Source organism: Pipra filicauda, unplaced genomic scaffold, assembly GCF_003945595.2.
Source record: "Pipra filicauda isolate LSUMZ 115617 unplaced genomic scaffold, ASM394559v2 scaffold306_size1276767_pilon, whole genome shotgun sequence".
Lineage (NCBI taxonomy): Eukaryota > Metazoa > Chordata > Aves > Passeriformes > Pipridae > Pipra > Pipra filicauda.
The window spans coordinates 765,403-789,013 of NW_024104428.1; the positions used below are offsets into that span (position 1 = coordinate 765,403).

At 47.5% G+C, this 23,611-nt stretch overlaps 1 protein-coding gene across 1 annotated transcript; it reads right to left on the minus strand.

The window, feature by feature from the left end:
• Nucleotides 1-23,611, minus strand: CD80 (CD80 molecule). The gene is made up of 7 exons (XM_027719136.2): nt 23,554-23,611; nt 23,331-23,410; nt 10,376-10,708; nt 8,492-8,773; nt 6,384-6,509; nt 3,425-3,548; nt 1-1,580 (listed from the first exon to the last, which is right to left on the minus strand). The coding sequence occupies exons 2-6, from the start codon at nt 23,395-23,397 to the stop codon at nt 3,442-3,444; spliced, it is 915 nt and encodes a 304-aa protein (XP_027574937.2). The 5' UTR covers nt 23,398-23,410; nt 23,554-23,611; the 3' UTR covers nt 1-1,580; nt 3,425-3,441.

The following is a 23,611-nucleotide window of genomic DNA, read 5'->3' on the forward strand; positions in this document are numbered from 1 at the left end:
AAGATGGGACAAAACAACTCTGCAGGAGTAGAAGGGGAGCAGTGCCTTATTTTTTACTAGTGACTTGATCTCATAACTCAATATTCCATAAACCACTTTAATCCTCCTATTTTCTCCAGCAGTTTCTCTCACAATATGTACCCTCTAGAAAAAAAAAGTGAAATGGATGGAATATGTCCTTGCTGTGTCCTAGGAAGATAAACAGCTCAGGCAACAATACATCCCATGGAGGTGCTTTCAGGCTTTGGTCTGCCCTGATAACATGCATAGAGCACTAAGGGAATGGGTACAGCTTGCAGAGCAGAAGGGAAAAACATACCTGTAAAACTCAGGGCAGGGTTCAGTTAGGTTAGTATGCAGAGTTGCTTAGGAAGCTTGTTGGGGCTTTTTCCTCCTTTCCCCTTAAAATGAGAAATCAATTTTTCCTACACGGTAGGCAAGAATGTCAGCCAGATCAGATGAGTCCTATCCAGTATTAGCATTCTGTAGGGAAAATCCTTCAAGTCCTGGCTGGGTAGAGAGAACACTGGCAGAAAGCAGCAACATTCAGTGCAAAGTCAGTCCTTAGGTTACTGTGAGAGACTCTCAAGAATCTGCAGAGCCTCCCCTAACAAGTGTCCCTAGGCAGAGGTACCAACACAAGCAGACCTATGTTTATGAAGCAAGGCCCTGAGTTACGTTTCATTACAGTAGATATGCGAGATAACCACTGACTTTAACACAAATTTCAGTGGGGCTTTACAGGTGTGGGTAGGAAGGAATGCACATAAAAGCTCGTACATTTGTATGCACACGTGTGCCCTCACACAGCAATTTAATGGAGGGGCTGTGTTGGCTGGGTTGGCAAGGTCATCCTGTCAGGAGAGAAAGGCTGCGAGAACTTGTGCCACTGCTGTGGGTAAGCAATATTAGTTGGCTGTTAGCTGTGCTGTCAGTGTGTATCGTTCCCTAAAAAGTCTCACAGCACTGCAAATAAGCATGAGGCAGAGAGACTCACTTCCAAGGTGAAGTTTTTCATGAAAAACGTGAGTATTACTGCCTCTTTGGGGGGGAAGTGACATACGTCCGTAATGGTCAGGTTCAAATCCAAAGTCCTCCAGCATGAAGAACTCGTGTGAGGCTGAATATAAAAGAAGTTTTAGCTTCTCCCAGTCACAACATGGAGGCACAGCCTGACTTGAGCTTGTGTGTCGGGGTTTGGGGGGTCCCAAGGGGCAGCTCTGCGTTGCTAAAGGGGTAGGCAGGCCCCTGGTTCCCACAGAAGCAGCGTCAAACCAGAGGTTCCCAAAGCCTTGAACTGGTGTGTCGATGCCGACGACGTTCTTCTTCTGCCCCATTGCAGGAGCACAGAGGGTCCTCCCAGGCCGGGGTTCCCGTGACCCCGTTGTAACGAGAGCACCCCAAAGCTTCTGTTTGACTTCATTCACATGAGATTATGTTGTCAGTCGTGTTTTCAGTCGCGGCAGCAGAGTTTTGCTGCTGCTGCCATCCCCTTGCAGAGGGCCAAAGGGTCAATGCCACAAGCATTGCTGTACAACGAACGGCGGCGTCTGCAGTGCGGAATGCACGGGGTAAGAAACCTGAGGGATTCAAAGAAAAAGTATTTACTGTTTTTTTTTTTTCCCCCGCCCCTTCTTAATCTTAAACGTCGAGCGGAAATGTTGCAGAGCCGACAAACGGGTATACACCTGCGACAGCCCTCCACGAGAGGGCTCCTATTCCATAAAATCGGAGCTGCTCGGAGTGGCAGGACTGTGAGCGACGGTCCGGCTCGGCGCTTCCTGCAAAACCTTTGGAGTGTGCAGGGATGCTACCCCTCTGCGGAGCGAGGATGGCTAATGAATGCGCTCCCCCATTTAAACAGCAGCGGGACGTGGCTCAGTACACCCTGCAGTTCCGAGATGGCAGTCGGCCACCAAGGAAGCAGGGCTTCCATCCCTGTCCACAGGCAGCAGCTGTCCCAGGCACTGGAGCTGGGAAACACCACCTACGGAAAAGCCTGACAAACTTTTGTAACAAAATAGAGGAATGTGGAAGAATGGGTTTGTTCAGTAGGTAAACTCCTGCCACTGCCATCACAAAACTCCCCAAAATTCAGGCTAACCAAGGCTCTAGTATCTGTCCCGGGCAGGGCCTTCCCCGGAGGAAAACATGAGTGGCTGTTCAGGTTTGGAAATGAGACGAGCGGCCTCAATGAGAGTTTCCCCTCCTTTCCACCTCAGAACTATTAAGCTTTTAGATCACCGCAGCACACAGCGTGCCGTCGTGACTTGCAGGACTCCACAGCTGCTGCTCTGAGGCATTACCCTGGCAATTCCGTGGGCTGCGGGGAGAGCAGGAAATGCCATCACCTGGATAATGATGCGAATAAGAACAGTTACCTGCTAATCTTTCTTTCAAGCCAAAGCCAATATAATGCTTTACAATCATAAAACTTTGGCAAGCCAGAGCCTTCCCCAGCCCATCTTTTGCAACACCTCGTTGTTGAAGGTAACTCCTTTTAAAATATGAGTGTTTCCTAGGCAAGTCTTAGGGAGGAAGCTTTTCCATTCCTCCAGCTTCTGAAGGGAATGGAGATATCTCAGAAGTGGACTGGCATAGCTGGTATTACTGGGAAAGCTGGAGTTGTTCTCTTGTTCACCCCTCCCTCACCACCATTTAGTCAACCCTTCATTTCTATTACCAGTGATGTTTCCCATGTTTATGTATCAGATCAGGCTCACAGGGAATCAGCCAGAAGTAACTTCTAGGGGGCGAAGCCACATGTGGGACCTGTGGTAGTGATGAGCTACTTACAAATGAGTCCAAAAGGACAGGGACTAAAAGACTGCCCAGTTCTTAGTTGGGAAGTCCATAAAACGAGCAGGGCAGCAGCAGGGGATGTCCCTGCAGATCCTGATAGCTGGAGGACTGTGCTGCAAGCCCACCTCTCAGATATTAATCAGCTTCCTTGCACAGGTTCAGAGCAGACACTGACAGTCGAAGCTGTCAAATGTTCTTTTTCTTTCATCTCTCTGTCTCTCTTCATCCCTATTTAGTCCCAGAAATTTCATGTTCATTAATGAAATGAATGCCAAAGAAACTTACACACCATCCACACAGGGCCCATTCTGTGGAAAAAGCAGCTTAGCAGCCCAACAAATTCAGTCCTCTAACGTTTTTCACTAGATTTTCACTAGAAATTTGAAATAACCCGAACAAAGCAATGCCCCACAAGGAATGTGAGCATCATTCCTCTGGTTACTTGACTGGAAAACACAACGTGTCCAGGTTGGGAATAGGGCCCTACTGCTGTTACTTACCCTAAAAGACAGCCCACGCTCATATTAAAAGGCACACGTGGTGTTGTGAGCTAACATGGCATGAGAATCCAGTGGTATTTGAGAAGCTATTTTGCCAAGAGAAGAGTGGTGAAGAAAACTACCTGCAAATGCAATCTGGTCATACAGATGATGTTTCAGATGTCACTTTGAGGCTCACAGGTGGCTTCATACCTTCCTTCATACCCTCTTCCACCGGATCCTGGGGCTTACAACAGTGAGGACAAACTGAAATTTGGAATCAGAGAAGACATAAAAGTGATGACTCCAAATGTCTTCTTCAACAAAGTGTAACTGAGAGTGGGAAGAAAGGAGAGAAGAAATTAAAGAGATCCCTTAGGTCTAGTTGCTTCTATTTTAATTTGGCAGGACTCACCCCTGCAGTACATCCTAATATGCTTGGCCCATGGCCATAGGCTGATCTGATAGAAAGCTCTGTTATATATAAATATTATCAATATAGTGTCATATGGATAAAACAGTTCTCATTAGCAGAGGCATGGAACCTCAGCCTGGCATAAAGACAGGTTGCTACATGCTAAGATAAGTTAGAAGGGAAATAAAAGTTACACATCACTAAATGCAGTTTTCCTATCAAATGAAAGAATGCCGGTGTTAAAACCAACAAACTCTTTCAGTGCTTTAAAAGGACCTCAGAATAAACAAGTCCACTACGTATCTCAGCATCTCATGAATGACTTCTGTTTTAACTGTTCAGGTTGAATCTCTACTACCACAGCAAACTGTACTTGCACAAATCATGCAACATGAATCATAAGCCATTCTTTAAGTGACCTCTAATCTTGGTGCTCTGTGTTTGCATTCCTTAATTACTGTAAAGGCAGGCTGTGAACCTCAACAAAGCATCTGCATGTTTTGGTCACCACAACAATCACGCATCTGAGAACTCTTACTTCCGTTTCACTCTGTCTTTCTATTCTTCCCTCCCACACTTCAGCTCTTTGAAGCATGGCCTTCTGAGCTCAGAAACCACTCTTAGCATCAAGGCAACTCCTGACTCAGCTTTCCATGGGCCAGAGCAACAGAGGTACTCTCAGACCTACTCTGAGCTCCCGCAAGAGCCCTTGAAATGTGACCTGCAGCAGCACCAGCAGGATACACTCTTAGGACAGGTATTTCCCTTCCCAGACAGGTGGCAACGCCCAGCAATACTGAAATGGGACAACTATACAAACTGGGAAGTTGGATGGAAACTCTGGCTTCAGTTACTTACAGTGTACACTTGGGCTGGAAAGTGGCTGTACCGAATAGCACCACCTGACTTGGCAAATCCACTCCCTGTGCATATTATGCAAATGGGACTGAAAGGGAAATTCCAGTTTGTGCAGCCCTGTGCCATGCTGTTGCAGGTGATTGCATCCTACCACATGGGTATGCTTTTTACATCTGCTTTAAAAGCAATTTGGTCCCTATATAAAAGACTATCTCAGAATGCTCCGGAATCGTGCTAATTTAATGGTGAGGAACCTTTTAATTTCCAGCCAATATTTGTTTAGAGCCAAATCTTGCAATTCCAGTTCATTTTCTCCTATAATTAGAAGTGCATTATACATGCAGCTAACAGCACAGGCTGTGATCAAATGTGATTTTCTAGGTTTCAGCCTGCTCGTTGCTTTCCCGTTGACACAGCCCCAGGGAACAGCATGGGACAGCCAGCACTGGTGTCACAGGGGCACAGGAGTGGAAAATGAGGAGGTGCACAGGTGTAACCAAGACTCACTGCCTTCCAGAAGCTTCCTTTCTTTGTGATAAAGCACTAAAAGGAGATCAGCCCAGCCTGACTCAATGGTCACGCTGGTTTTTGAAGGGATGTGGTCGACGAGGAGGGGAAAAGAAAAATAGTAATGCAACCTCCACACCTCTGACTTGGGAGTGAACTTGTCTGAGTAGAGGTGTCAGAACACACAAGCATGACAAACTTACAAGTGTCTGTAAGCAAACTGAGTCCTTGCTGTCCAGCAAACAGCCTTTTCCAAAGGGGGGTACCGCAGTGACCATGATGGGCTGGGGTGCTCAGAACTGGGGGCTCCCAGTGTAAGTGGCCTGAGCACAGAGCCCTCTCAGTGTGGGATTCTTGTCCCCACACACGGCTTCCCCAGTGCCCTGACAGAACTCGGTGTGGTGGTATTTATAACATGTTGCAAGGCCTGCTGTCATTCTCCGTGACTGCTCTGCAAAGCTGCTAACAGGGTGTGGATAAGACATCTCCTGCTGTTGACTTTCAATCCTAGCTGCCTTTATAAATCCATTAGATGTCTACCCACATCTTCAGGGGCTTTCTGGTGAGGTCAGCTTAGACATGATTAGGAGCAACAGCTAACAGATGAGATTTTTTGAGGGGGAAAAAAAAATCTACTTAGCTGCCAGCTAACCCTGAGGTGTTTGAGATCCCCTTGGAAAGCTCCTGGAGACACGGCTGGAGTTACTGAAGACTTCATAGGGTGGGACCAGGCACCTCACCTGTGCCATTTTGGGCCACACAAAAAATACAAATCCAATTCTCCTGATTGGTGTTCTCCTAAAAGTGGGGCACTGCTACGCTGAAGTGTTTTCTGTGGCCCTAACACTATGTATTTTTGTTACTTTGGCTCACAGAGTATCTGAGGGATTGTCTAAGTAGGGTGTGGAGAGAGATCCAATTTTGAAACTCTCAGTGCTCAGCCATATCTATCACGATCACCAAAACTCTTGGCATCTGAAGGCATCTTAGGTCACATCCTAATACACGAAAATGAACCCCTGTGAATATCTTCATTTCTGTATACCCCTGGTTTTGGAAATATTCTGATCTGCTGGCAAAACTCCCCATCACCCTTTCACTCCCAAACCTGAACCCTTGTGCTGCCTGCACACAAAATGTAGCAAAGTCATGAGCTAGACTTAGATTTTGTGACAGTGGATGCTGAAATAAAAAAAACAAAAAAAGGAAATGAGAAGAAGGTAGAGAAATACCTAATGTGGCAGTATAGTTTCTATAAATGTGTATCTTAATAGAAACATAAGCAGTAAGAGACAGTTTCTTGAAAAAGGAGGTACACTTACCACGCCTTGGGAGGTATCTTGCTGCCAGGATGATTGCCAAAATGAAGGTGATAACAACAATGCTTGAAGCAGTAATGACATTATAAGGTGGAGGCACAGGAGGAACAACACAGTCATTTGTTTTTTCTGAGGCAGGAGAAATAAAAAATAAAGGACACAACGACTTATTGTCATTTTCATGTAAGAGCAGGTACGTGAATTTTGGTGGCTCTGGCTAAGTTCTAACTCAGGTATTCAGCCTGAAAATGGACCTGTTCAATAAACAAATGAGAAAAGCCGGTGCCTTAATTTCTTCTGCTTTGCCGCATTTGCTCTGTGCTGAAATTTTTAACATATCCACAGAGTGTGAAATGCTGGGGTTTTGTCCAGAACAGAACTGAGACAGGCAATATTTGAAAACACATAAGCTGTTTTAAAGGAAGTATTTGGGCTTGGTGGAAGACTCTGAGTCTGCAGCTAGAAAATTTCCATTTTCAAAGCTACCCTGCAGTTTTCCATACTGTTTTCATCAGATTTATGCCTAATTCTCTTCCCTTTCGATTCAGAGGTGAAGGAGAATGATGCATTAAACGGGCTAGAACAGACTTGTTTTTTCTGTGTGGCAGGAAAACAGTGTTGTGGCAGAGTTCAGCTTCAGTGGATCCAGAGCCTTTGGCTTTTCACCACAGGAGATGACATTCCACTGCTGGGACATAAGAGCAGATACCAGGCCATTCCTGTACACTACAGGACGACCCTAATTCAACAGGAGGGACAGACTTGCTGCATGTCTGTAGGTCCCCAGAGCTGTGTGAACAGATCTTCAGTTTTTCATCATCTGCATCTGGCAGAGTTGAGCATCATTCCACGTCTAAGACACTGGCCTGATCTGCTGTACAATCTTTCCCCCCCACTGTAGGGTTTGCCTCCTGTGTTTACCAGAGGCTGTATTCTGCCTGGAAGTCTGTTCATGAAAGACTTGTATAAGGATCAATTACGTCATCCCATAATGGGAGTGGATCTATATCTTAAAAATCAAAAAGCAGGGGGTTTGTGACTGCTGTGACTGCGTCACTGTTGATTGCACCCTCCTCTGAGAATCTGTGTGACAACAGTGTATTACTATTATTGCTTTTTTTTTTGTTGCTCTCCTTTTCTATGTAGCATGATATTCATAACCTTCTTCCATTAGCATCTCTAGGGACATTATGTGCTACATGCAGCAATAACCAATATTCATAAAGCACTGGTTCCTGGCATTCGTTCTGAAGTTGAATGGCACCTCTCCCCACAAGCCCCTTTGATTTTAGTAAGGTAGATGAATAAGCTGCCTTGATGAATAAGGTACAATTCCCTAGGAAAAATAGCACTTCTCTATCTTCCCCTGAAGGTGCCCTTATCTCTACAGTAAAAACATCAGACCCACAGACATTTCAGAACACTTTTTTCGGTAGCAACGTTAAAAAAAAACTCCTTTTGGCTTTAAGAATTTTCTGGCAAATCCCCTTCTACTGCAAAACATCTGGACCATAGTATGCTGCCTTCCCTCATGCTGTTTCCACTTGTGCCTCAAGCTTTTCAAAGCACAGAGTTATCTATTATGCTATCACTTCTAAGCCAGGCTCAGTGATGGAATTCTTTTCGTATGAGTTAACCCTATATTACATTTAAAAGCAGAATTTTGTCTAGACCCCAGCTGAACAGTTTCTTTCACTGAAGCAGGGACAAACATGCTTGTTAAATGAAGAAATTCTTTTTAAGTGCATCCCGTGGCTTTTAAAGCACAAATACCATTCAAATACCAGGTCTGTGTCATGCAAGTGGCAGCGGGACTGTGCTGGTGCAGAGAGGCACTGGATGGTGGCAACCCCGACCTGTGGGAGCAACTGAGCCTGATATCACAACAGGATCCAATTGCCATCTCAGCCCAGCTGTGACAGAAGAGCAGCAGGAAGACAAAGCCATCACCGCTTATCAGTCACTGTTGTAACTCTCCCTTCCCACCCCTGCTGTCTTACAGCCTTTAAAACATTTTGGCGCACAGCTCACAGGTGGGGTCGTTGTGCCATCCTCGCCTGAACAGTTACACAAAACGGTTTTGTAACCAAAAAAACATTAATAGCACATACCCAGAAATAAACTGGTGGACTTGGCCAAGCCGTCGTATTCAACGGAGCAAGTGACGTTGACGTCGCTGGTCACGTTGAGCACCAGCGTGCCGGTGACGTTGTACGGGCTGAGGCTGGACTCGGACACCCAGCTGGCATTCCACTCCACAGACACGTTGTTGAGGGCTCCAGAGATTCTGGGTTTGGGGAAACCTCCGTGAGAAGAGCACACTATCACCATCTCGGCTGATTCGCAGGAGCTAGCGGACACCTCTGCTGTTACGCTGGGCTGGCTGAAGTCGGCTGAAGCAAAAGAGACTCGGTTACCATTCCGTCAGATCACAGCGAGAGTTGCAGTCCCCATCACCCACAGTCACAGCAAAGGCTCCCCCACAGGGCATTCTCCCCCTGCCATAATTTAATTGGCCTCTTGTGCCATATTGCCAGTCAGAGAGCTGCAGCAGGTTGCTCAACTCACTGCACAATGATCCTTTTTGGAGCAGCTACGGTTTCAGTGTGTGTTTGCTCCCTGCCTGACTCATCGTGTGACCACGTGACTGCTGGGATCTGCACAGGGCAGATTCTGGTCCTTGGTGTGTCCTCCGTGGCTTCTGCTGCCCACAAAGCTCTGGGATACCAAGTAACTTTTAACTAGTGAAAGAAAATTGCTCAACATGCATGGCTGACCAGTGGCGAGCAAGGAGAGACACAGATTTCCCTCCAAGCCCGCTGTCTGTTGAGCAATATGACACTGCCATCCAGTCTAGAAAGTCCCTTCAGACATCCCAGCCTGCTTCCAGCAGGGATGAGGGAAAATTTCCCTTTCCTGGTCCCCAGAATAACCGATCCCACTTTACCAAAAGGAGCAGAAGTCTACCACAATTGTTACAGCTGGCCTGCTAAGACAGCAAGGGAATTTCTGGAAGGAAAGAAACTGGAGTATTTGGGGCCAGGAAAAGAGATCTGTAGTTTCATATTTTTCATGCAGTTAAGTCCTCAGCCCTCATGGTTAGAGAAGGTGCTGGCAGTGCACTTCCCTTTTTTCATATCAGTTCCCAGAAAGAACACTAATTTTGTCTCCTTGCACGTATGCCCACCATGCCCTCAGACAAGCAGGCAGTGGCCAAACCTCAGGAGCTGGTTTGTTTTTTAGTTTTGTTGATCTCCCTTCCAGATGGGGAATGCTCCTTCACTGACTTGTCTGGGAGATTCCTGCAACTCTCTGCTGTTAAAGGTGTTCAAAGGTATGTATATATTTATATATGCCACCAATATCTCTATCTTCAGCTGAGACCAACCACCACAAAACCAGGGGTGGAAATGGAAAATAATGTCAGTGGAACTTTTTGTGGTTCAGGTTCATTTTGAGCAAAGGAACTTGGTTTATTTAAGGTAAAAATACTCAGATCTCCAACTGAGTTCAACCTTAGGCTGTGGAGCTGCGGTGCAGCCAGTGAACTGGCCAGCCCCCAGAGAGCCTGGGCTTCCCAGGGGTTTGGATGCAAGCCTGGAATGCTGCTGTGGCCACCCCCTTCCTCTTTCGGCTTGGATGCTTGCCATGCACCAAGGGCTTGGTCTGACTTTGCCCAAAAGACATCAGGGGCTGCCTAGGGGACTCACCAGCAGTGGTACCTGGGGAGGGGTCCTGGGAGGGATCCTTTCACAACAGGGAGGCATCAAGGGGAGGAGGTTGGGCTGGTGGTGTTAAAGCCAAACTCTCTGTACCTGGGGTAGCTTTGGAAAGTAAGTAGGGAGGCTGCTAGAACGGAAATACTTAACACATCTTCCATCACTCTTTTAGGCTGCCTGATGGAAGCCTGTCTGCTCCACTACGATAAAGCTTGGAGGAGTGTCCTTTACCCCCAAGAGCTGGCACTGGGGGGTGTCAGGAGACAACCCACCTACCTGTAACAAAGAGGGTGAGGCTCTCGTCACACACAACAACGGAGTTGTGCTGAACCACACACTGGTAAGTGCCATTGTCCAGGATTTCCATGGGGGAAATCCACAGGATGAGGTCCCAGGGGTCCATCTTCGTGCGGTTCCTGTAGCGCTCGTCAGCCTCGATCATCTTCCCGTTGGAGTAGGCCAGCACCACCACCGTCACTTCCGGAAACTTCTTCTGCCAGTAGGCCCGGTAATTCTGCAGGCTTTCCGAGCGCGGGATTTCACGGCAGCAAGGCAGGCTGACCTTTTCCCCCAGTTTGCTTCTGACTGCTCTCTTCTCCAGTGCTTGGCCTGCAGGTGAGGGGCAAACAAAAGTCAGTGAGACAGCGGTATGGCCTCGCGGCAGGACCTGCCGCCCAGAGCTCACCTCTTTTGGCTCTGTCTGCACCCACTGAGTTTACAGCTCGATTTACAGCTTCAGCTCCGCACTGAGGGAAGGCCTCCCTTGGCATTGCCTTTTCCATCATGCTCCAGTCCTGCTGTCCTAGTTAGAACAGCTGGGACCAGTTCATCACTGTATGGGTGCAACCCAAAACTGTGTATTCTATAGCCTTCCATGCCATTTCCCAGAAACTGGTATCAATAGACCATTTATACCATCTGCCCAGAGCAGCCTGACTCCTCAGGCTATAAACTGGGTGTTAAGAGGCCTGTGAGATAGGAGGGTGCTCCTGTCCTCACACCCCGCCCTGAGGGAGGTACTGGGCATTCCTGCCTGAACTGGAGGATATATATAATCTTGGAGTCTTGGGACTTTTTTAACCACTCGTGGGATCCAGAGGAAGACTGCAGACCACCACTCTCAACCAGACTGCAACCACCACTCTTGACCAGACTACACCAGCACTCTCACCAACACGTTTTTCCCTCTCCCTTTACTTTGGACTCAGGGGGCCCAAAGAACACCATTCTGTTCATGCTCCAGAGTGCTGGGTTATACATTTGGGTTTTGTGGGTTAAAACCAATTGTTCGTCTGTATAATCGTACTTATTGTATTATTTTATTAAATTGTTATTCTGACTTATAATCTCTCTTTTGAGTTGGGTTCATTTCCCCTGCTGCTTTACCTTTAAACCAGCACACCTGCTTACGATCCTGAGCTGGTGGGCACACAAGAATTGCTGCATGGACTGCTGAAGGCAAAGGCAGGAGGAGTGTTACCTGCCTGAACAGGAATTTTGCTGGCCCCCTTAAAAAAACCACACCTCACTGTCAAGAATTGCCATTATTCCTGTAAAGGGATAGAAACGTACATGCACAAACTTCTGTCTCCTCTGCTCTCCCTTTGCAGAGCTCAGTGTCCAGAAAATCTCTGTCACTCTCTGGTGGGTTCCCTGCATGCCAAACAGGGCCACAATAGACTATTAGCTTTGGGAGATTAGGGTTCTATTGGAAGTTTTTTGGTTTGGGATTTTTTTTTTTTTTTTGTAAGAGATGAAAAGCCCAAATTTTCAAGATCCCAGAAACTAGAAGCAACCCCACAATGATAAACAAAGGTTACAGCCACGCTGTCATCAGTCTTCTAGTATTAGCAAACAAACAATTTTGTCTAGTCTAGTTAAAACAAGTTTCTATTTTTGAAGGTCCATGGGCCTCCCTTGGGATGACTCGGAGACCAGCACAGATGTTCCCCAAGTCCTGCACAGTGACCGTGCCACTGCCACACCTAGACTACAGGCATGTGCCTACAGCAACAAGCTGAGACCCTTGCAAGGGTGAAATAAGGTACAACTGACCCTGAGATTAGCTCAGTTGGTTAGAGCATGGTGCTAATGACACCAAGGTTGTGGATTTGATCCCTGTATGGGCCATTCGCTTCAGACACTTGTGGGTCCCTTCCAACTCAGAACATTCTGTGCACTTTGACCACATTAGCAGTAATCCCCCTACTTAGCACTGTGACTATCATGCCTTGCTTTCCCATTCCCTCCTCTTTCCAGTGGGTAAGTGCTCACAGGGGCCAGGACCTAGGAGGGAGCAGCCTACCAAAGAGCTCCTGCTGCTGCTGAAAGGTGACCCAGCATTAATGCACGGTCCTGTGCTGCAACAAGGCAGATGGCTGAGCTTTCACCTGAGTTGGTGCAACCCTGGGGATGATGTGCACCGTGCTGTGTTAGTCCAGAAGGTCGGGTCACTCTACATTTTCCCTGCTTGCCTCAGCCTCGCTACCTTAGCGCTCATCTCCAGTGGTGGGATATCAATCCATTCCTGCTCTCATCCACTGATGAGAGCAAGAAAACAAGGAAATAGCTGGCTTCAGGACAGAAAAGATTCAGATTCCTTCTTCCTTCCCTGCAGAACACATCTCAGTAAACATGCCGGAGAGAGGAAGCAGGAAAGTCCTGACAGGTGGAGTGTCACTGATGGGGACAGTGCAGCATCACCACTGGCGGAGGTGAGAGCCCATGTGCAAAGTCTCTGCCTGATGCATGAACTGAAAGCTTGACAAAGCTGAGCCTAAGAACTGCCACCCTCCCAGCAAAGTCTGGCTGGTGCTGGCTCACACTTCATAGTCTCTAAGATTCTATGAAATAAGCCTCTCCCCTGCAGCACACCTACCCCTGTCCCGCTTCACACAGCTTACATTAAATCTGTAGGAAACACACTGAAAAAACGCTGTGGAGGTCCTGGAAACACTATGGCATGTTTTAATATTAATTAATATTTAATTAAATAAAATAGAATGCAATTAAATTAGCAACTTCTTATTTGACTGGTTTCCCTCCACTCAGCCGCTCCGTTGATCTTCCAAAAGGAAAGATTCAATTTCCGCACACACACACACTACCTGCACTTCCCCTTATAATGTGTTGCAGATTCTGAGCAACCAAGCCCACTCTGACCTCTGTCAGCCACAAATTGGCAGCAAAAAGGTAGAAAAACTAGTTCTTCCACACCACCTGGGATAAGAACTGCCATGTCTTGCCAACCTCTGGCAGCCTGAAATTTAGGGATTTCTTGACATCAGCAGTTCAACTGCTACTCCTTCAGGAAGAGTTCTTGCCCCTTCAGGAATGTATATATATTTTTGGCTTTCAAAACATTTTGTGGTGAGGAATTGCACAGTTTGATTACATGGTGTGTGAAAAAGCATTTCCTCCTGTTCACCTTAAAAGCAACCCGCTTCAGGCTGTGACTCTTGAAGTTCCTTCTCCTCTTTGTCTGTGTGCATTTGTGTGTGTGCTTCTTCCCTCGACCACATCAGCTCAGCTCCTATTACTGTTGGAGAGACTCAAAAGAGCAGCCAGTCAAACAGCCAGTCAAACTTTGGGATTGTGGAGCCTGATAAAGACCATTTTCTATTTTCTTTTGTGGCAATAGGGGAAGAGTGGGCGTACAGTAAATGTCAGGGTGACATCGTATCATGGGTTGCATGAGGTTCTTCGTACCTTGCCCCTAAGAGTCTCCTTTGCAACCAAAAGGAGAACAAAAACCTTTTCAGCAGTACATGTGCAGGGGCTGGAAACTCCTGCTGATGTCATGTCTACCCTTAAAAGGCTCTGCAGCCCTTGAAACTGCAACCTGAATGTTGCAAGCCTGAAGGAACCAAAGTCTACGGAGAGTCATTCAGCCTCACAAAAGTCCCGTTTCGTTTTAAAGGTGAACTGCAAAGCAAAAATGAAAATTCAGTTCTCCCCCATTTCTGTGCTGAAGGCTCTCTGTAACCAGTCTGTGGGGAAGGTATTCACCGTGGAAATAATTTTTAATGAATTTTCTAGGAAAAAAAAGATCCCTCCTCTTCCCACCCCTCTGAAGCCCACCCACTCCCTTGCTGTGCACACACATCTCTCTGTCACTGCAAGCCCGTGGCGTGTGCCAACACTGAGCTGATGAAAGGGATGACTTTCTGTTCCCTGTGCAGAAAAACATGTTTCATTCAAACTGTGCCTGTGCTGCAGATGCCCCACACAGCAGGGCTCATCAGAACAGAGAGGTGAGTGACAAGGAAAATCATGGGTTCTTGTTTGCTCCAAGAGTCAGCAAGCAGGAGAGCTCTACAGTCTCCCGTGTCCCTGTTTCCTTCATTCTTTGCCCCAAGCCTTGAGTCAGAATTTCCCCAGCCACAGAGAGCTTGGGATGTCTGTGGCACATGCAGCCGCACAGTACAGGAGAGAGGGTCGCCTCTGGGACAGAAGTCCTGCAGAGACATTTGACAGTAAAGGGCAGCTAAAGACCTAGCAAAGCTCTAGAGAAGCAGTGCCAAACTGTTGGAAACCTTCAGATAGGTGCTGGTGAACAGAAGCTCCAAAGCCATTCTCTTTCCCCTGCATTCCCCATTTCTCTGCCCTTCTCAGCTGCTTCGCCTTTATTTGCTCTCACCTTGTGTTGCCTCGCTTTGCACACAATGCACAAAGCAGTAAACATGAAAGGAAAAGTGGGCCTGGAGTCCCTTGCCAGCAGGTAAGACAGTGGATCTGCACACCTTTTTAGCAGACAGTCCTGCAAAAAATTCTAAGGCAAATTGTCAGCGGAGCTCCAAAACCGAGAGGGTAAAAACAGCCTTGCTTTCTTTTTTTTTTTTTTTTCCCCTTCAAGTTCCCTATTTGTCTTTGCAACAGCAGCTGCTATCTCTACTCATAAATTAATGGCATCACTGACTTTGCCTAAGACCATGCACTCCCACTCTGCCTGGGCACTGACACCTTCCTCCCACTCCGTCTGCGTGTGGGCTGAAACAGGGACTTGGGGAAGCTCTGGGAGGAGGTGCACAGCATGTGGTGGTGAGGTAAGGGCACTTCTGGTAACTGGGGCTGGGCTGGCTGAGCAAAACCCATCTTGTGGAGCTTCACTTTTCTCCCGGTGGCCATCCCCTGGGACCACACAAGAACCACACTTAGCAGTCCTCAGGTAATTGTGCAGATCAGGCACCTCATTTTCTGTGAATTGCACATTCGCCCCAAACCTGCATGATTTATCCCTTGAGGGCAATGCAGTATTTTACAGGGATTTCCAAGCAAGACAGATAATCTGTGGAAAAATTAAGACATTTTTAAAAGTTGAGCCTTTAAAAGACTAGACACTCCCCCTTGGTCTCTCTTTTTTTATCCCAAATGATTGTACCAAGGAGGAATGAGATTCTCTCAAAGCTTTTCCATGGAGTCCTGTGCTACACTGCAATACGTGAAGAAATGCTTTGTATTTAAGTCAGTGCTGTGATGGACTCTTGTGAATACAGCGATCACAGCTGCCCAGATAACCTCTGTGCTCCTTCCACACAGACTCCACTCTAGCAAGTTCAGGCATGCAAAGGGAGGTCCTGGCAGGCAGAGAAAGGAGGAGTGGCCCCTTCCTCTTGCACTTCCCATCTTCACCTTGCCACATTCCTCCTGAACAAAACAGCAACCTCGCCTTGCCCAGCTCTATACTGTTGATTTGGCAATTATTATAATATCCCCCTGGTGTTTTGGTGTCCTCAGCAGCCTTCGCTCTTTGTTTTAATGCTGTTTGCACGTGTTTAGTGAAGAAATCCTTAAAGCCATGAAGCTGCTGTGAAAACCAGAGGACATCTTCCCGTGTCTATAGACAGAAGGTCAGCCTGTCTTTTGGGGTGCACACTGATCACGCTTTTTTCCAGCAAGTAATGAAACTATCAACATTACTTGTCTCCCTGAGCATAATTGATAAGCAGTGATGTACCGTAGGTAACACCCATTTTAGAGTGGTTCACAGGGTGCTCTCAAACACATGCCAGCATCCAGTATGGGCCCAATTTCTTGGGCATGCTGTGCTCCCGCTGAAGCCCTCTATCTGACTGCAGTTTCCTTTGCAGGTTGCAGACCAACTCTCTGTTTTCTCCAGTCTTAACCCCTGGCTCACCAAAAAGCTGATTTCACTCCACCCTGACTGCCTTTTTGCCATGAAAGCCAGCAAGGCAACCCAGCCAGGCGGGAAACGAAAGGAAGCGCTGTCACTAAGTCATGGCTTGGTCAAAAAGCTGACTTGAAAGGGGAGGAAACTCCATCGATCACCAAGAAAAAATAAATGTTTCACAGTCTGCAACTCGCATCTGAGAAAACCAAAGGGAACCTGAAATACTTCGGTAAAGGGGCTCGCTGCAGCGCTGGGGCAGCTCCAGCAAGCCGGCACCCCTCCCTCTCCCTCTTGCTCCGGCTCAAGTTTCGGTATCTGGTTGAGATAAAGATCTACTTCTTTCTGAGTCACTGCTGGGACAAGCCCGCTGCCCGGGTATGTCCAGCCTGCTTTGTTTATAAACATGAGTAAGATCGCAAGTCACTCGGCAGTTTTCTAATTCTGGCACTAGCCAGGAGATCAGATCCAAGCAAGGAGCTGGATGTGAGACACAGAACTACTTGGGGACGGGATGGGGACTTCATCGTGTCTGAAGATCTTCCCCTTTGCCGCAGAGCACTCCACATTGGCGCTGCTCAGGGAGGAGGGGACGGAGGGCTTGCTTATCTCCCACGCTGCATATCAGAAGGGACACCGCAGGGACAGAAGGACTTTTAACCTTCCCCCTTTCTCCATTCCCAGCACGTGGAATGTGACACTGCTAGAATTAGAAAGGCCAGGAAGAGACACTAAATCTGGATGTCCTCAGAAGATTTGCATATTTTAGTTCCTTTAGAGATCAAATTCCTGCAACTGGCTCAGCACTCTTACATTATGATTTCCCCGTTTGGGGGCAGAAACTAGATGAGGCAGTTGTGTAAGACGGGCCTTTGGGGGAGGTTTGTCACACTCAAAGACAAAAATAAATTTGTTAATTTTTTCCCCTGCAGACTCTGTCTGTTGCTGACTGGATCACTTTGTACTTCCTCTATATTTATCTCCCAGCTGAAGATGTTCTCAGATAATTTTCCTAATTCCTCCAGTACCACTGCCACGCATGCTGCTGTCCTCATAGCAGTTTCTGAAGTTGAGGTCCTCCCCACTGCTTGAGGCCGTAGTTTTCTTCAGTGCTTGCTACATCTCACTGTCTTGCACGCTCCCCAAGTAGCCAGCCCCCTCTTGAAACTAATAGAAGGTGAAATTGCTCAGTAACTGAGAAAATCAAATATGATACCTCTCACATAAGCCCACTCTGAATTAGAAAAATTATAATTTTTTTTTATTTTATTTTTTTGTTGTTGTTGTAGCTAAAGTATTTGCCCACAGCCATAGTGACATTCAGCAGTGCAGCTGATGATGCTGCAGGCCTGCCAGCCATTATCCTGTTAGAAAAACCGGTCTCTGCTCAGGCACTGACTCACAGGATGCTCTGCAGACGACAGCCTTGACAGTAACCCCGCAGCTGGAGGACTGCCTGGAGGAGAGATTACACAGCCCTAGATAAGAGCACAGCACGGAGAATGGGAATTAACTGGAGGACAGGGAACAGGAATTAACTGGAGGATGACCAAGAGCAGTCCAGAGGTGTCTGTAAGAGTGAAATGAGAGACCTGGGCATGTGCTGCTGGAGGCACCCTCCGGGGAGCATCACGGTGCATGGAAGGGGTTCTCTTGGCACTTCCCCCAGAACAGGGATGAAATCCTTGCCTGTTGAGCATTTAAAATTGCACAAGGGTACCTGCTATGGTAACAGCAGGGCTGTGCAGAGAGACTCGCTTCAATGCTCTTTTCTACCAACTTTTTATATGACAGGGTAGCAATCTGGGCTCACCAAAAGGTGAACACCTCAGGATAGGTGTAGGTGCCACCATTAGCCATCAGTCAGCACTTTCTTTTCAGTCAGGGAGTCCCCTGGGACCAATGATATTTTAAAAGCATAACAGTGAAAAAGCAGAAGCAAAGCCTGTGGTATTTCCGTGTTGGGAGAGATTTATGTATTCTCGAATGAACTCCCGAGACTCCCAATGGTGATGTCCCTCCAAGGAGGCAGAACAGCTACAATTAAACATAAAGTCAACCTATTTAACAACAAAACTGACCTCCTTTTGCCAAGTGAACAGACTTTGCTGCATCCAGCACACCTGCTTTGACAACTTATAAAAAATACCACATCTACATGTGCGTGGTATTTATACAAGGAAGCACATGTTTAAAAGGAAGGAGAAGCCTTCAGCCTGGAGGAGAGAAGGCTCTGGGAAGACCTTAGAGCAGCCTTCCAGCACCTAAAGGGGGCCTGCAAGAAGGCTGGAGAGGGGCAGGTAGTGATAGGACAAGCTGGAGGGAAGGTAAGGAGAGATATTAGGATGAAATTCTTTACTATAAGGGTGATGAGGCACTGGAATAGGTTGCCCAGAGAAGCTGTGGATACCTCATCCCTTGAAGTATTCAAGGCCTGGCTAGATAGGACTCTGAGCAACCTGGTCCAGTAGAAGGTGTCTATGCCCATGGCAGGGGATTTGGAACAAGATGAGTTTTAAAGTCCCTTCCAACCCAAACCACAGTATGATTCTACGAGTGGGAAGTGGGAAGAAATCCTATGAGAATTTCTCTGAATGTGGAAATTCTCCCCCAGCCTGGCACAACCTTGGGATGCAGCCAGACGACAAACTGGCACTGACCTCATGTCTTCCCAACACAAGTACAGGAGATATGTCTCCCCCTCCCCTTCCAATCCCACGTGCTCACTCTTGCAGGGCTCTCCAGAGCCTGGTTCAATACACCACACTGGTATAAAAAAAGGGGGAAAAAGAGACTTTCTGCTGAGCTGGAAGGTGAAGTAGATCACCCAAGGATCAGACACGTGCTAGAACTAGTACAAAGGAGAGGAGGATCAATGTAGTCAGAGAGGAGCAGGACTGTGCCTTTTGATGGCAATGACCTTCTTTGTCCCCTCAGCTGTGCATCCTGTCTGTATCCACTCCCCTCCGGGTTACACAGCACCGGTGTAAAACCAAACTGGCACCAAAGACAGAGGGCTGGCCCCAACAGAAAACTAACTCACCACAAGCAAGGCAGGGGGATAATTCCATCAGCGACATCCTTCATTTATGTCAGATTAGTTACACCCATTAAACTGCATTTGAAACTCAGAGTCGAGGCAGCGACGAGCGGGAAAGGTGTGAGGGCGTACAGGGTGGCAGCTCCTGCTGGTAACCTACCACGGTTAGTGAAAACTTCCACCCCAAACTTTGCATGTTTAAACGCAGGAATGTCCAACATTAACAGTGCAAAAAGGATACAAATGTCTCAGTGATCCAAGAAATGCAAAAAAGTGGTTGCCCTCAGTGCGACATGAGGTCACTGGAGCTATCGGGGTTCATTCCGATCTAACGGGAAAAAGGAAACGATGTGGGAGAAAGGAACGTCTGACCTGTAGCTTTACAAGCTTGGTATTTAGGCATGTAACTGCATTTTGACTGTGTAAGAATGTGGCTTGTCTAAGTTTAATTTTCTGTTCTTTTTTTCCCTGAAGAATTCTTTCATTTAAAAAACACACAACAGAAGAAGTAAAACAGAGTCTATAAGCAAAAGCAGGAGCCTTTAGCTGGGTTTCTGTTTCTCCAGGTAAGCTCTTACAGCAGGTTTCACTCTGGATAGACTGACAGACAGGAAGAGGAGTTCCTTAGTTTCACTGCCCTTGTTTTTGAAGTAAAGACTTTTTTTCTGCATATCTGGAACAGGGCGAGACAGAAACTCATCCGAAAAAAGAAATTTAAACAACAGCTGAAGGCACTAAGAGGAATAAGGTAGAAACTCAATTTGCACCATGTGATCAAGTGGGTAAACTTGGTATGTAAAGAAAAATTTCTGCCACCTCCACCATGAAATCTGCCCCAGCACAACAGCTACTGGAGCTGGAATGGAAATTAGACACCAAGCACCTAAAGCTCACTGTTAGACACTTCAACATTTGGGGGTGGCCATGAAACAGGGACTCTTTCTCAACCCTATTTGTCCCCTTCTGAAACCCAGCTCCACTCCAGGCTCTTTATTGGCAGTAACATGTGGGAGGGGATTCCCAGAGTGAGTTACTTGTGAGCCAGTGCTCGCTCGCAATGCAGAGGGAAGTGGATATTCCCCCCCACTTCCCAACTCTCCAAAGCTGTAGGGAATTTTCCTCAAAACTTCTCAAAAAATTTCACCACTGGGAAGAAACCAACAGCTAAGTGGTCCCCAGCTGGAAGAAAAAGCTCCAGGGAAGCTTAAAAATACTCCATGGACACAAAGCCGGGCTTGCTGGGTCCCTGCAGTCAGTGCCTACACCATGTCTGCACACAGGGCAGGGAAAGGTCATACTGAGTGACTTCCAGCCACGTTGTCCTATCTAACAGCTGTGACTGAGAACATCCTACAATTTGTAGGTAGGTGTGAAGGTGCAATGGCAGGAGAAAAACAAGCCCATGGGGATACCAGCAGTGCATTCAGATCATAAATCAAAAAGTCTGTGTGCTGCAATCAAGGCTGTTCTGCCACTTTTCCACTGTGCTGAGACAGCAAGACATCTGTGTCTCCAGCAGCAGATGGCATCTCAGAAGCAGCTTTAAATTACACTGGCATTTCAGTGGGGCATCTCAGGTGAATGCCAGAGTAGCAAAATTCAATTCAAGGGGAAACAAATGGGTCTGCATAGCTCGGACATACATGAAATTCATCTATGAAATACAAACTTCAAATCATCCTTTTTAATAAAGCCCCCCATTAATGCCTTCTACTCCTACGATGTGAAAATTCAGCCTGGCATTCCCTGTATTACTACTTTGCTCACACGGGGTTTACAGAGAGCAGTTGTTTCCATCCTAGCGTGCTCCCTGACCTTTCCGAGTGTTACATCATGGAGCTGTGCCAGCATCAAGGCAGCTGGGCCAAAACAAGGACACAGGCTTTGGGAACCAGCCCTGACCGTGCCTTGATGTGGTCACGAGCAGTCCCACATGGCAGCAGTTCTGTAAATGTTGGCCTTGGTGACTCGCTTCACTATTTTGCCACAACCAAGTCAGAACTCCCCGTGGTTGACCTAGAGAAGGCATCACCTACAAGCAGCAGTAAAACCTTTAAAACCCATTCATTTGTGGGTACTGCACCAAGTATTTTCAAGTGTCGATATCGTAGGAACACTGATTTTCAGAGAGAAAAGTTTCAGGGTGTGTATGTGTGCGTACAGAGAGAGAAAGGAGGTGCATCAGCTGTCCTGTTCTTATCAGTCTGCCGAGCATCTGCCCCTGCAGCACCAGGACTTCCACAGCCTCCTTGTATGAGATGCATCTAACAATTGTGCTCCAAAACCTGAGATAATGTTTTTAGAATAGCTTGGTTTTCCTCTCCATCTCCTGCAGAATTTAACCCCAGAATTTTGTAATCAATCAGATTTGGAGAAGTTGGTTTTCTCATCAACAGGATGACCAAATCCTGCTGGCCTATGGGTTTGTGCCTTGTGTTTCCCAGCCCAGGCACATCTCCCCATGCCTCCCAGCCCGTTCCCAAGCTCTTGGTGCCACGATGCTCCTTACAGCTCCCTTGCAGCTGCCTCCTGCCCTTTCTGTCATCTGGGCATGGGGAGGGTTAGCCCAGGCTTTGGCTATTTGGGTGCTGCTCATGGCTAGCCAGTGGCTTCCAAGTAGCAGCCAAGGACCTCTGTATTTCTGCCACCTCTGCCTTCCTGTCAGATTTGGGTGAAATTGGTCAGGGGGTTTGAAAGTTACAAGCAGAGGATGAATACAAAGAGGGAGAGATGGAAATCAGGATAAACTATCATTCACTTAGTAAGCCATATTAAAAAAAAGCACTTAGTAAACCATAGTAAAAAAAGTACAACTAGAGGAGCACCTATTATCTATTATTCTGTTATCGAACTCCTGTTTCTAGTAGTGGATATTTGCAGGCATCAGACTGTATATTCAAGCATTGCCCATCTTTGGCCGAGGAACAAGCATCCTTTTTAGAGAAGATACATGACTGGTGAATTACCACGTGTTTGTGATTACATTAATAACTTACTACAAGCTCTTAAAATACAGGGAGAGAAGCAGTTCTGCTCATGATAGATCATTGCAATATGGGCAGAATAGTCTGTGCTTGACACATGCTTTGCAAGGACAGAGGTAGGGGAAAGAGTGAGGGGAAGACAGGAGAGCCAAGATCTCAGAGCGGCACTTGGGGTAGTTGCTTTCTTTTCAAGTGAGCTCTGCGATTCACTCCCTGTTAAATTCTCTGTTTTAAGAGAGATTGAAACTTAAAATGAAACTGGGCACCAAGTATCTCCCAGTTTCACAATATCAGCATGAAAAACTCCTAATTTTGCCTCACTTGATTTTTAGTCAAAGCCTCAGTTCTGCCCAGGTTTGCTCTAGAGTATCGTTAGCTGCAGTGAAACACTAAAATTGCCAATAAGCACAATCTGTTTTGCATCCACAATGAACCCCAGCTCAGAAGTGAGTTCTTGTGTGGTTTCAAGGTTAACATTTCACACAGCTGAGAAAACTCACTCCAAGCCTCTTGAGGTCAGGAGGGATCTGTGGGCTCCAGTCAGCTTTGCAGCAGGTCCTCAAAAAAGGATGGGGGGACAGCCCAGGCAGGACTTCAACGGGAATTTGTGTTGTTGGAGAAAGAACTCGCTCTGCACTGCGCTGAGCTGACCGAGAGGTTCAGAGAGCTCTGACCTGCTGCCTTTCCTTATCTTTCCCACCACACACCCACTGTTAACCATCCAAAAAACTGCAGAAACCACCCCACCACGGAAACCGAAGCCCAAGTGGCCGCGCCGTGTGCTCCCCACAGACATCAGCTGCCCCAAAAACACCCTCGTTTCTCTCACCCTGGCTGGGATTGGAGACCAACTTGCCCCTCTGGGAGCTGTCAGGCTGGTGCAACTGGCCTGAGGAGCTGAGAGCTCAGGGATACTCAGCGCTCACTGCCGCGGTGAGTAGCGCCGGTCACCCAAACCCTGGCCCAGGCTCAGCCCTGGCAGAAGACACCGGACGCAGTGTCCTGGGGGCTGACTGGCACACGGGTGCCTGCTGGGACCCGATCCCCTCCCGTGGCCCCGCACCGGCCGCTCCTGCTTACCCAAACCAAGGCAGAGCAGCGCCAAGAGCCCGAGCCCCAGCCACGTCCTCAACGCCAGGCACACCATCCTCCTGGAGCTCCTGGGACACGGGGAGAGGGGGACACGGTTAGGAACCACAGCACTCGCCACTGCATCCCTCTCCTTTCCTTCCTGCTGCCTCCCCGAAAAACCACGAGCGCCAGCCCAGCCTGCCCCGCTTCCCTCGCCGGTGCCCCAGGGTACCTCTCAGTTCCTCGGGTGAGCGGCCACCCCCCCGGGGCAGGGAAGGGGATCAGCGCCG